Raw genomic sequence first — 14,123 nt, 5'->3', positions numbered from 1 at the left:
TCTATGCTTACAGCAAAATTATGAATGTTGACAAGTGACCTCATCATGCTAACTGCAACTTTGCCTCACATTTAGCCACAACACAATTATTCACAGTTGATGAAAATCAAATGGACCTGACGGTAAACAGATCCATCCGTCGCTGCATCTCTTGGTGCAACAAAAAGATCCTTAAAGGGGCGGGACAATTTTTTAAACGGACCAACTGTGGTTGTTCTTCACTGGAGGTGGTGCGCTCCGATAGCAGCAGCAGCTCGAATAAAGAGGGTGGTGAAATTCTCAGAAAAAATGTAAACAAACGGCGAGACCCACGGCGGCTCAGCTGTTCCCGTCCACACACCACCGATGAAGATGAAGATGCGTTTCAGCAGTTTGAGCAAAAGCGCTCCTCCTTCAGAGGACATATTAAGAACTTCTCATACACGGGTCTGATGTAATGCTGGTGTCATCTGTTTATTTGATTTGCAAACATGAGACATTCAATAATCAATTATGTATTTCTAAAATAAGTGAGATGTCTGATTTGTGTGGCAAAAGTGCAGGAAATCTCATTTTATTGCAATTCAGTCTCTGCTCTTCAAATTCCTGTAGCAGAAAGAAAAACGGTCTCATGTAAGAAAATAGCTTTATAGCTTCATAGACGATATCTTTTTTTTTTTTTTACAGTACACTCTACTTCAAGCAACATCCTTACTGGAAACTGCATAAAAATAGATCTTTGGGGGATGAAAACAGTAAAAATAAATAAATTCTATCATGAAAATACATCTTTTTGTTTCAGTTGATGGATGTTCTGCGTTTAATTTCTGTTTGTACTAGCTGTACGTCTCCAGGTACATTTTTGAGAGAGATTTGAGAGCCTCATGCTCTCATGCGACAGCAGCAGGTCAACGCTCGACTTTGAGGGAGTTTTTTCCTTGTGAAAACATCCCCACCTTCAGGCCGTGCTCCGTTTCCACCAGCTTGTTTCAGCAGCATCTACCAAAAAAACACCCACAAATCAAAAACGTCAGAACAAACAGTTTAAATTGAGAGCGTAGCAGTGGCTCAGAAAGCTCAAACTCCCCGTTCAAACATGGTTTTATTCACAGTCTGTGCTTTTTTTCAAGGTTTTTTCAGCAACATCATTCAGTGGCAAAACCACTCAGCCTTTTACTGAAAGGGAGACACTGTGTGTCCTTGTGAGTCACGTCGGCTTGCTGTGACTCAAGTTTTGTCAAACTTGTCGGAAGATTGTGCATTTGCTATTTCTGATTTTATGAAACGCGCTGCAAGTTTTGTACCTTTTGCACCTTTTGGAAGGACGAATGTGGGAAACTTGAGATGTTAAGTTCACATCTTATCATTTGCAAGTAAAATTAACCTTCTGGTCATGACTGATGCACTAAAGATTTTTTTTTCCTCACTGTTTATTTACTTTTTTTTTCTGCTCCAAAGAGGCTGCAAACAGCATGAAATAAGTAAGAACATCTTCAAGATTGATTGCAAAAGGCAGGAATTTTACTCACAGTAATATGAAAGATTATTTTAATCTGACAACATATAAAACATTTAGATTCCTGACAGCATAATGTTTAAAACATTGTAAAGCAATCCATGTTATCATTTGCATTGAATTTGAATTATTTTTAAGTGTTTTGCAAAATGATTCATAACCCCTGAACTTTTTCAGATTTTATCATGTTAAAACTGGAAATTTAAATATATTTAGCTTAAATTTTATACAGCTTCAAGTATTTTTCAGTGTAGAATAGACTTTTTATTGAAAAAATGTAAAGAAATTGCCTTACTTGAGACCAAAATTAAACTTTGGGAGGGGACTGTAGGATTCATTGTTCTGAACTATCACCATTAAATAGTTCAGATCATTATATTTGAATGGCCTAGTCAAAGTCCAAACATAAATGAAAGTTCCTTAAGGAAGACTTAAACAGTGAGATTCACAATTGCTCTCCATCCAGTGTGACTGAGGTAGAGTCATTTTGCAAAAAAAACTAGACATTTTTTGCAAATGTCTAGTTTTTGTAGAAAAACTAGAAATTCAACTAGAAATTAGAAATTTATTTTCGGCAGATATTACATCTACACAAATGGAGATGTAATATCAACAAAAGACGATTCTTCAAAAAATTAAATTAGAAAAGCTAAATACGATTCCAAACAGCACTTTTCAGATTTTAATTTTAAAAATATTTTAAGATATGAGTCGGTTTCCTTCTGTTTCTCAGTGACGCACCACTGTTGTGTGTTATCATATAAAATCCCAATAAAACAAAACAAAGTCTGTTTTTTGAACATATGACAATGTTCAGGGGGTGTGAATATTTTTACAAAGCACTCTAAAAGCCAAAGAATTAAAAAATAATGTTTTGACAATTTAAAAATCAGATTGTCACACTCACTCACCAAAATTCAATGTATTCATTTTAATTACCATTCTATTTATAAATTATGTCTTTATCCAAGAATTTATTATGATATTAGCAAATTAGTTTTCAGATTTAGTCTTATTTTTGCTGGTAACTCATGTCTGAGAGCGGACCTGAAGAGTTTAAATCCGATTATTGTGATTTTAAAAGCCGCACCAGGTAGGTAAACTGAGCGAAAAAAACAGCAATTTCTATTACCACGACAAAAAATATGTATGATAATACACAAATCTTCAATTATTTAATTAATTTTTGCAAATTAGGGTTACAGTGTGCATCATTTTTTAATTAATTCATTTATTTCTGTTTCTTTGATGCCCACTCGGAGGCCGGCGATCACACAAAAGGACTCTAATGGGAATTTTTATTTAACAATAAAGAAAAGGGAACCAAGAGACAACTTGCAGTGCAGGGCTCGGTTGCTTAGCAATGTCTTGCACTAGTCGCTTTAACATTGAACCTGCTTTGGGTGATTAATTTAGATGATTCATGCTCGCAAAGCAACAACAGCAGGGAGGGTTTAAAGACGCTTTGGTGACGAAAGGAGAGCAATAAACAGAGGAGCTGGTGTTATTTAAATACGTAAAACTCGAGAAAAGCTGAAACATTGCAAAGCTCCAGCTTGAGTCTGTAACCTTGAACGAATAAAACCCAGAGCTGCAGGTTTTATGTTTATAACGACCTCTCAGACGTACGAAGAGTTTGACTTACTCTGCTCTGTCACATGGCTGAAGGAGTTTAGTGATTAAAACCAGACTCCTGCAGTTTGCAGAAGCCAGAAAAATAGATTGCAGTTACAGATATTCTTCACAAGAGGGAAGTACAGAAGCATGCACCTCAGCCTGTGCAGCATTAGTAAAGGTAGACCCACATGACGAGGACTGAAATTAAAGTTTAAGTCAAGTTTCCACCTTTGGTATGAAAACACTTTCAGTACACATTCAGTAAAACCAAATGTGAAAGTGAGAGAAAAAGAAACTAAATTCCCCGTCTTTTACCCAATTCTGAGTCATGCAGTAAATATACCAATGCTTCCTTTTGTATCATGAGAGGAGTGTGAAGCAAGTTTGGGGTTTTCCTTTTTAAAAAGAAAAAAACAATTCGGTGACTGCTAAAAATGGATGTCTGGATGTCTTTCTGTCTTCATGGCCAACAGATTCAAACTAATTAGCTAAAACATAGGAAACACAAGGCAACTTGTTCATACCGTTTACTTGAACATTTTCACCTAATATCCCATTAGAACGACAAACCTTCATGTAGTTTTATATGACAGACCATTAAAAAGTGGTGGATAATGCAGGGTTTTATTTTTCTGCATTTTAAAATCTAAAAATGTTGCCCATTTGTATTGAATCTCTTTTACACTAATCTCTGTAAATAAAATCAACCATTTCTCTCGGAGGCAGCGCTAGACTGGTGCATTTGTTTTGGCTGTATTTACCCATAATTCCCTGTGATATAGTTTGTTTCTGCTTTGGGAGCGGCCTTTAGTCTGTTTGGCATACAGATATGCATTCAAACCATGCCAAAGTTCACTCTAATCAAAGCGAGACGTGGGTTTTTAGGCAGACCAGAGTTCGCCTTTATGGTTTAGAGTTCGACTGCGCGTTCACACCTCCCCAAATGAACCAGACTTTCTAAATAAACAAACTAGAGTTCGATGAAAGTGGGCTAAACAGGCCTGGTGTGAATGCAACCCCAAGTTTCATTTTGGTTCATTATCTTGAACCATCACACTGTTTAATTCACACTCTGGCTGCTTGTTCAGACTAGAATGATTCTTTGGATCTAAATACATGGAAGGAATTTAAATTTAACATGTAAAGACACTTTCCAACTGAGCCTGAGCTATTTTGTAATGAAGAGTAAGCAAAAAGTTTGACAAAGCATTGACACGTAGCCAGATATCTGGGAAACCAAATATATCTTTATGTGTTTTGACCTCAGATTAATATAATTAAAAAAGATAATTTATATAAACCCCGGACAAAGTGGAGATTTAAAAATACTTCATATTTGTGTTTGCGTGTGTATATGGAAAACTGAGATTTCGGGTCCAGTGCATTAGTCTACAACAAAAAGCACCAATAAATCCAGACACTTAATTTGACATGATTCCCAATCGACACTGTCTTGTGTTTTAATAGTTTATATTCTAATATGTTATTTAAAAGTAGTCCAACCTAAATATCCATCCACACAAATGAACTTTTTGGTGCCATGTTTAAGTTCTAACAGGAAGTTGTGTTTGTTTTGAAGCAATCTGATTGGCTGACATAGATTCAAGATTTGCTCTACACTGCCCCCTATGGGTTTAAACAACGATCACCAGTGGATTTGTGTGAGGTCATGTGGATGAAAATTTCCTGTGTGTGATATTTTTTTAAACGACGTGGCAGTGATATTTGTTTTTATAAAAACCCGGTTACATGTGCATACCACACTTTTCAGATATAAATGTGTTAAAATCATCTATGTTTTCAATACATGTCACAATATTGTGCGATTGTGAGCTGAACTGTGCTACAAAATTCAAATGAAATACTTTTGAAGTTTGGGGTTGTAATTTGGAAAAATGTGAAAAAAGTCAAACAGGTGTGAATACTTTTTCAATTTGCTGCAATAAAGTGAGAAAGTCTTTAAATAGGAGGTTTGCCTTCCTGAGAGAAAATCATCCAACTCTGCTGTCTGATTATAACCACATGTGTAACATAACTCAGAAATAAATTCCCTGTTGCGCTCGCCAGGCCAGACACATTTTGCAGTGTGGTGAGGACCGGGAAATCATGTGATATCAACAAAAGCAGACATATTACGCCCTCTCCTTCCTCTGCCGCCCACACACAGAGACACACACACACTTTCAACACACATGGTTTTCTTTTTTTTTTTTTTTTGTCAAAGAGATGGAACGCTGCTATTCATTTACTGACTTTGAACCCTGCCCTGCCAGTAAACAGAGCAAACGTCATCAGCTGCAGGCACAGACAGAAACATCAACACTGTAAAAGACGAGAGAGGGAGAGAAGGAAAAGACTTACTGTGAATTGTTCCCCTGCCTTGTCCCTTTCTGAGCTCTGCTCTCCACGGCTGGGCCTCCTGTGCCAGTGGGGGTCTTCCACCAACCCACCCACCCCCCGCCTCCTTTACACCATGCTGGTGCTCTGGCGTCCTCTAGCAGGGTAGGCAGGGGTCCTAACGGGCTTCAGCGGCGGGTATGGGCCCTTCCCACACCGGCCATTTTGAGGGTAAGGTGGCGGCTTTTGAGTTCTTGCACTGGAAGTGCTGTTGCCTATGATGACTGTAGGGTCAAGGGTGTGTGGGTGAGGTTCTGGACGAATCGGGCCGTTGTGGTTTGAGTCTCCTGCGAGTTTCAGGTGAGGCAGGTGGCCGTTTGCGTTCGGCTTTTTGTGGCTGACGCCTTTCTGGAGACTAGGTGGGGTGAAGTGGCTCGTTTTGACGACGGACGCCATGTGGACGGGAGAGACGGAGTTGTTTCTGAATATGACGTGGTCTTCGTCAACGCCGTGCGACGATACCCGGACCGCAGCGGGCTTGCGAGCGGGTAGAGGGGATAACCTGAAGTCCCCTGAAGACGCTGAATCGTGAAGGTTATTGGATGACCCCAGAGTGATGCACGGCTCCTCTTCGCTGAGGTCGATATTCGCTGTAAGGCGATCAATCTGCTCAACCACCTTGAATGATAATAGAGGAGGCGGTTATTACCAAACTGCAGAGCAATTTAAAATACCACTGAATTTCTGAGTCACAGTTTTTTACAAAGGTTGTCTGCATGTTCTTAGAAATGACCCATTATGATTCTTTGAACAAGTTATGATAGCTATAGGCTCAACAAAATGTATTCATTACATTTTTTGCACATAATCGCTCCTAGATGATGAGATTTCAGTCTGATCAGTTCTGCCTTTTTTGAGCTTCTTTCAGCTTGTCACTTTAAATCCAAATAAGCTGCTGCTGGCCACGGTCCCCCCAACTCAACATTTAACTCGTAATTGAAAATGGCTGCAAACATATGCGCAATTCTACAGCCATACATCTTTGAAAAGCAGAAGTGGAGACTTCTGCACAACCAACAAGAATGCAGCAAGTAGTTTCTGGATGACAAACACTTGTCTTTTCCAGCAGCCATTGCACAGTGGTAAAACCAGCTGACCAAATGTGTTAGAGTTCAGCTTGGGTTGCTAGGTAACAGTCTGGAATTCGCTGGGGTTGCTAGGTAACAGCACAGTGCCCGTTGATTGTGACTTAACAATCAGAAGGTTTTTGAAACAGCTCATTTTCCAGACACCTACATTAACTTATTCCCAAACAAAAAAACTGCTGGGTGATTTTTTTTATGTGTTTTTATGGGTTGTTTTAAGAATCAGTAGAAACTCAAATGGAAATAAAAAAATTTGAAAAAGGTAAATTTTGCATAAGTCCAGTTTAACAGCTTTTGTTAATAAATACAACTCTTTATAAAAGTATTTTTTCTTTTTGAACTCTTACCTACAAATCTATTTTAATTTAAGTGATAGCCCACCAGAAAGTAGTACATAAATATAAAAAAAATATTTTTATAAATAATTTAATTCCCCACGCTGACCTAATGCTTTCTAGAAATTTCTCTGTTTGTTGCATCTAAAAACTGAAATTCTTGTCCACACTGCAGTTTTACCAAGTATTTTTGGTCTAATTTCTACTGCAAATATCTTAGTACACTTTAGATAAGACAAGCTTACGATTAACTTTTAATTAGATGTTACCAGCATCTAATTAACTTTTAAGATATACAATCTTGTTTTAAGTAAATAATTTCTTAATATTGATGAAAAGGTATTATTTCCACTTGCCCATTAGTTCACTTATAGAAAAAATGACATAAGTGAAATTATCTGCCGGTGGAACTACTACTTTTTAAAATTAATATTAAAAAATACTTACTGAAAAGTTACTTGTTTAGTTTCGTCTTATTTCAAGTGTACTAACATATAGCTATATCTTGCTACAGATTCTCAATTGGGTTTGGGTCTGGACTTAGACTAGGCCGCTCTACCTCTGTCTGTATCTTCATAATTGTTGTCTTTATTAGGATTAATCAACACCCCAGTCTAACATTTTTTTGCTGCCTTTAACAGTTTTTTTTCCGGGACAGTCGTGTATTTGGGCCCCATCCACATGATGGGAGTCAATCTTTGCCACACAGCATGGTGCTGCCACCATCATGATTCACAGTTTTAGCTGTTTGCCACATATAATGCGCAGAAAATTATGGTTGATTCTCATCCAATCAGAGCACCTTATTATTAACTCTGATTAATGCTCGTTAATTACTGTTTGAAAGGACGGCCATGTCAGGTCTGCAATGTTCAAAGTTTAGTTTTTCAAACATACTACTTTAAACACAAACCTGAACTCTTTTCTCTAGTTATGTGACATTTGAATGTGTCTGGTTAAACTAGAAAATGGGACTGAAAACAAATGCTTTCCACCTTTTCTTTTGCAAACATTATTAAAAACTTTATTCTTCTATTTTACAAATATGCATTAGTTTGTTTCGGTCTATCTTAGAAAAATCCCAATGAAATACACTGAATTTCATTTAATTCAAAATATACTGTTAGCTTGTGATTAAATACAGAATCATATGCCATTATTAACCTTCTCCTTTCTGAAGTCTCATTCTGAATTTTGCTCAAAATGATCACAGATTTATACAATTTAAATTCTATCTAGACTCGTTCGTGTTTAGCTGCAGATTTTTTTTTAAACACTTAAGGTACAAAAACTTCAAAAATAAGATGCATTTAGAAGGGATTTCTTGGATTGCTTTTGAAGCAGGGATCTGTGAAGTAGGTGTGAAATATAATCGGCCTTAAAGCAATTTTATTTGTCATTGCTTCTTTCACTGCTCAGGGCTACACAAACAGCTTTTTTTTTTTTATCCAAGTAAATATTTCTGCTCTAAACTGGGATGCAATCAGTTTCTGTACAACTAACAGATGGTTCCTGTTTTGAGAGATGATGTTTAACAACCAACCTGCTAAATCGCTGAAGCTAAAGGAAAGTGTCAAAGACTGCTATGTGCGTTTTGTAATTATGCACTATTAGCAACAGAAAGACATAGACTTTATGTAATTTCTGGAAAGCTTCTTATCCATAGTATTGATATTAGTAGCCATTATGTTACCAGCTAATTAACAGAAGTCATACCACTCTGAATCAGAATTAACTATTTTAAAATCGTAAGGTTAGCAGTTCATCAGACATAGTGTCCTTATGAAACAACCAAAACAACTTAAAAAATATCCTCCTTAGAAAACAAAATCCTGAATTTGGTCGTTTTAAACCTTTTTCATTTAATTGCTGTTCCTTCATATCTCTTTGTTGCAGGTTTAGTCATATTGATTAGGGCTTTCCTCGGTATAAAAAGGACCTGTCTTCTAAAAATACACAAAACATAATTTTGTAATTTTTTAGAAATTTCACGGATCAATTCGTACCAGCAGAAACAATCTTTTGAAGTAATTTGCAATGATCTACTTTGAAGAAAAAAATGTATATAACTTCAGTAAAAGTTGTCAACTAGCAACTAGGTTGCTCAGTTATTTGCGTTTGATCACTGATCAAATCCTATATTTGCATTAGCTAACATGCTGAAACAGGGATTAGAAAGATATGCAAATGAATTATGGATGAAAGTCTGCTTTTTATGTTTATTTGTCTCAATAATATGACAAATCGAGTTATGTGCAATGACTTAATTATACAGATGTGTGAAATAGAAGCATAGAAACAAGCAAAATGGCAACATGTTGGCACACGAGCTACCTGTGCTGACTGCTGGTTGTACTCGTCACTCAATCCGAGGAGTAGATGTTTTGATCCGGCCCCTACGGTGTTGGGTTGTTTTTATTTTGCTATTTTCGTGCATTTATCTTGGAAATATAAAAAATGGCTTTAGGAGGATTTAAGAGCGTTTGGATCTCTGCTTGATGTAGGATACAGACTGACTACAAAGCACTGGCATCCCCTCTGGAGATAAAATGAAGCCGTGTCCTTGATTCATTCCACTAATTTCAGCATTTGAGGCAAAAATAAAGTGGCACCAAAATGCAGCAGGTAGACTTTTTCTCTCTGGAGTTTTCACATTAGCACTGTCACTTTCTACCCCTGTTCTGTCATTCTGTTGGCGTCTCTGTAACCACCGGAAGTTTCTGTGTTTATGTTCCTTTGTTTATTCCCATGTCCATAGAAGAGTAATGTTATTTTCTGCTTTGCTATCGCTTCTTTTTACTATCTAGCAGTTGTTTTTGAAATAACACTGACCCCCTGTTGAGAAAACTGGGCCAAACTGAGCAAATCTCCCCCACAACAAACAGCTAATGTAGTGTTTGTTTGAGCAGGTTTCCCCCAGAAAACTTGCTAAACCCAGGGGTTGCGTGTTAGGGAAGTCATTCATCCTTCGTCTTTTTGAGTTAAAAAATGCTTAAAGTTGACAGGAAATTTGAAAATATCACTTGATAATTATGTGTTATTAAAAGATTGGAGGATTAATACCTGAACACCAACTATAAAATCTTAAAAAATGTAAACATTTACGAAAAACTTTAAAAAAAAACAAGCAATGCTGAGCCTGGTGGGGGCACAAGAAAAGCCTGGTGGCCCACCAGGCTTATAATACTCTGGGGTAAACCAGATATAAATCTGTTGACTTAAGGATATTTTCTATACCTAAAATCATATCATGATTATCTTCTTGCTTAAGGCTAACTTACCATAGCATTACTCTTGTGTGAAAAGATGTTCCTATTTTTTCAAACTCTGACCACAGGGGTTTCTGTCAGCTGCAGGTAAAACAGTAAAGTGGCCAAAAATATAGTTTAATTTGGGGCCCCACTTCCAGTTACCTCTATCAATGCACAAATAATGTCTCTTTTTAATTGTCAAAACTCAACTGTTAGAAAGTTGTGTATTTAACACCCTTTACTTCATGGTTAGCAAACAAAATGAACAAACTGACTCTGCTTTACCCTCAAATTATTAGGATTCAGATTATTTCTAAAAGGTTGTGGTTGATTTTACAACCACACATGGAAGTGTAATTTATTTATAGCTCAATTGAAGGTACCGTGTGAATAAATGAACACAGAGCACATGTGGTTAGACCAGGAATATAATGAATATTAGCATAACTATTCACGTTGGCAGTTCTAGACCAAATTTACCAGGTTGTGCAGTGATTTTTTATGGGGACACAAAACAATACTGTAGAAAAACAAAACAGGTCAATATTTAATTGTTCAATATATTAAGTGACCCATAGAAACTGCAGGTTAAAAACCCATGATCCAGCAGATGAAAACTGTGATCCATCTCGGTACAACTGAAGCTAAAAACGCCAGACTTTAATTTTTAATTCATTGTCAAAGTAAAACTGCTAGGATAAAAAATTAAATTAGTCAAAAGACCTATTAGTTTCTCTTTCTGTGCCAGTAAGAAACGGATTTAGCCTGTTCTAAAGGGGCACCGGCCCCTGTTGGCCCCTGTCTAGAACTGCCCATGACTATGAAAATATGAGTTATTTGAATCACCGTCAGTTCTCCATCCATCCATCCATTTTCTTTACACCCTTGTCCCTTAGTGGGGTCAGGAGGGGTGCTGGTAACATCTAAATAAGTTTAAAATCTTACAAGCCTGCTATTAGCTAATTTAAAATCAACTTTAGTCTTAATAAACACACCACACATACACTTGTTACAATTGAAATAAGACAAAACTAACTTACACGTAACTTTTCAGCAAGAAGCAGGAGCTTATTTATAAGTGAAATAATCCCATGGCATTTTCCCCATGTCTTGTTCCACTGACAGATTATTTCACTAATAGCAAGCACTTTTTCATCAATATTAAGGAATTATTGACCAGACCAAAATACTTGGCAGTATTTTATGCTTTAGCAGTATTTGGCTGGCTCTGATTACTTCCACATAAATTTGAATTTTTTTTAGCTCAGGTAAGAAAAAAATAAGTTTCTTTTTATTTATTTAATAATGTTAAACTGTTATACATAACAATATGCTGTCTTAAAGCCAAACCTGAAGATTGAGCACTTTTAAGCTTGTATTAGCAATCGATGATTTCACCACTGCCAAATTGGAATATTTGTGTAAACATTAATATAAATTATGAACAACTTGATAAAATTAAACATTTTTTCATCTATTTTGTGTCCATATGGCTTGGTTTTATTAAACGAGCAGCATCACCAGGCATTTGGCTCCAAATCAGTGCTTATTTTACAGCCGCATGCACAATGAATGCTGCATGATTTAGTAAGAGTCTATATCTCTGGGCTTTGTAATGTGTCGGCTGGAACGCTGCCGGTTACATCGGCGCTCTGCTAAAGGTCAGTGCAAATTGTTCTCAATCACGTCTTTGGTGAGAGACGACGACTGACTCACAAACAATGCAGTCAGCATGTTGACACACAGTCACACTCACACACATGCTATGAGGAGTGCACATGTACACACTCATGACCTGTGTCAAAATGCTCATTTTTTCCAGGATCTGAGCTTTGTGATAATCACTCTAAATGTCACTGTAGCCAGGAGAGAATTGATAAAAGGCTGAGGCATCTGCAGCAGATGCAGTCTTTCATGATTGGACACCTGAGGTACGCCCAGAGGATTAAACATCTTTAATTACAGACCTTCCTACCTCTTTCATCTCCACGTGAACTTGCTTCAGACCCCCCAACACTTCCTCCAGATCTGCTACGACTTGTCGGATTTGATCCCTCACCAAGTCCTGCCGCCCCCTTTGCCTCGTCACTTCTGAACCTTCACTGTGGAGATCATTGTTGGTGGTTGTTTTGGAGGTTTCCGAGCAGGTGATGTCAGATCCCTTATGTCTCCTTTGGCTCAAGTGCTTCTGAGGGACTTCAGTCGGAAAGAAGCCCTTATCAGACTCAGCGTAGCCGTTAAAGTGGTCCTCTGATCCACCCTTTGGTCTGCCCTGGTCTAGATGGCAATCTCTTTCCTCCTCTCCCTTAAAGACCACACGCCTCGGTCCACAGTGGCCGTTTGTCAAGTGCGAATGACCCGACTGGGGATGGCGCAGCTCCAAATGATAGCCATTAGGAGCGCACGCACAGCCTTCCTCCTCATCCACCGATATGTACCTGACAGTCCGCCTTCGTCTGTACCCTTGACCTTTGACCTGAAGATGAGGGAGAGGGTGGGGTATCCCGGAGTGGAAGGGGCGTGCTCTGTCACCGCCTGCCACACAGCCACACTGTTCTCTCACAAATGAGTAGTGTCTCACCCCAGGCTCCGTCGGGTCGCCCCACTGGGCAGGGTTCAACTCCCAGGGGCAGGATTGACTCAAGTCATCCGACTGACTCCAAGGGCCCGGCCCCGCAAACACAGGCCTCCTCTGTGGGCTGAAATGACCGCTTCTTTCAACTCTGTCCACCAGGAAATCTCTGCCTCCTCCATCTTTACCCCGAGGAGCCTGGGTGTCTCTCCAACAGCCGTGCGATGACGGGTCCATTTGTCTGGCTTGCTGATGCCCGTGCAGCTGGTCATAGTAGATGCAGTGCCGGCAGGGGCAGGGGCTGTTACTGTTGCTGTAGTTCAGAAATCGGTGGTGTCCCGTCGTTTCGGAGCCTTCTGTGTACATGTCCGAAGTGGGCAGTAGACTTGAGAAGAAAACGCCTTAAAAAACGACTGCTTTCCTTTCCAAACGAGCTCACTCCAGCCCAGTCATTTGCTCGCTGTTTTTCTCATCTACGTCTTCCCACAAGAAAACTTTTGTCTTTCTTTTTTTTTCTTCAACTCTCAACCCAAGACTCCTTCCTCCCTCCCCTTCCTTCCTGTCTGTTGTTTCCCCTTTTCTTTTCTCTTGTAACTGTTAATCTTACATGCACACTTTCCGCAGACCGTCGTTACTTTACGTACTTCCCCCCTCAAACTTTTTCTCGTTCCTTCTTCTTTGGTCACCCTGTAGCCCTCTCTCCAGGACGGGGCCCCTCTCCACCTCCCTCCCTCTCTGTCTCTCTTTCTACCTCTCCCGCCTCGTTGCTCTGTCTCATTTGGTGCTGCAGGCGTCCAGTCTCTCTCTCTCTCTCTCTCTTTGGCAGAGTATTTCCCGTCTCCTCCCCTCCCCTCTCTGGCTCTTTTCTCCACCTCTTAGCGCCTCTCGCCTCTGGTATATTCTCTCACATAGTCGATAGTACCTGGATTATTTGAGAATCCCTTCTCTCCCCTCCACCTGAAATCCAGCCGCCGTGTGAGGCTCGTCTGGTGAAGGACTCCATGTGGTGTTTTGCTTTCTCAGAGGGTGCATGGAAGCGCCTCAGCTCCGGTGCTGAGCTCATTAGCCCAACTAAAAGCCTTTGCACTCTGCAATTAAACGCTGCCTGGGATTCCTCAGCCAGAGACTGAGAGAAAAGTGGAGGGGAGGGGTTTGGAGAGGACCGCTCTGGGAGGTGGAGTTTCAAACATACACAGACGAGGGAGCAGACAGCAATCTGAGTCAAAAGCGACGCAGTCAGGAACGACAGTTTTTCATTATTCTCATCCTCAGATTTCTCCCACATATTTTTTTTTGTTCTCTCCATTCAGAAAATTTTGTTCAACACAACAGCTGAAAAAACTTCAGTCTACAGTCACGGTCCTATGCAAA

The 14,123-nt window shown here is 39.1% G+C and overlaps 1 protein-coding gene across 1 annotated transcript; it reads right to left on the bottom strand.

Moving 5' to 3' along the window:
• Positions 1-429: 429 nt before the first annotated feature.
• Positions 430-13,873, bottom strand: LOC103479790 (uncharacterized). The gene is made up of 3 exons (XM_008434443.3): positions 12,156-13,873; positions 5,474-6,127; positions 430-978 (listed from the first exon to the last, which is right to left on the bottom strand). Exons 1-2 carry the CDS (start codon positions 13,116-13,118, stop codon positions 5,579-5,581), a joined length of 1,512 nt encoding a protein of 503 aa, XP_008432665.2. The 5' UTR covers positions 13,119-13,873; the 3' UTR covers positions 430-978; positions 5,474-5,578.
• Between the last annotated feature and the right edge of the window lie 250 nt (positions 13,874-14,123).

The sequence above is a fragment of the Poecilia reticulata genome, chromosome 17 (genome assembly GCF_904066995.2).
Source record: "Poecilia reticulata chromosome 17, P_reticulata-male-v2, whole genome shotgun sequence".
Classification (NCBI taxonomy): domain Eukaryota; kingdom Metazoa; phylum Chordata; class Actinopteri; order Cyprinodontiformes; family Poeciliidae; genus Poecilia; species Poecilia reticulata.
The sequence above is the reverse complement of the archived record's forward strand: the minus strand, read 5'-3'. Positions and strand labels throughout refer to the sequence as shown.

Bases quoted from the DNA above. Each gene is read 5' to 3' on its own strand.
- LOC103479790 (XM_008434443.3), bottom strand. From the start codon at position 13,118: ATGTACACAGAAGGCTCCGAAACGACGGGACACCACCGATTTCTGAAC. The intron at 6,128-12,155 runs GTAGGAAGGTCT...TTATCATTCAAG, and splicing joins TTCACGTGGAGATGAAAGAG to GTGGTTGAGCAGATTGATCG.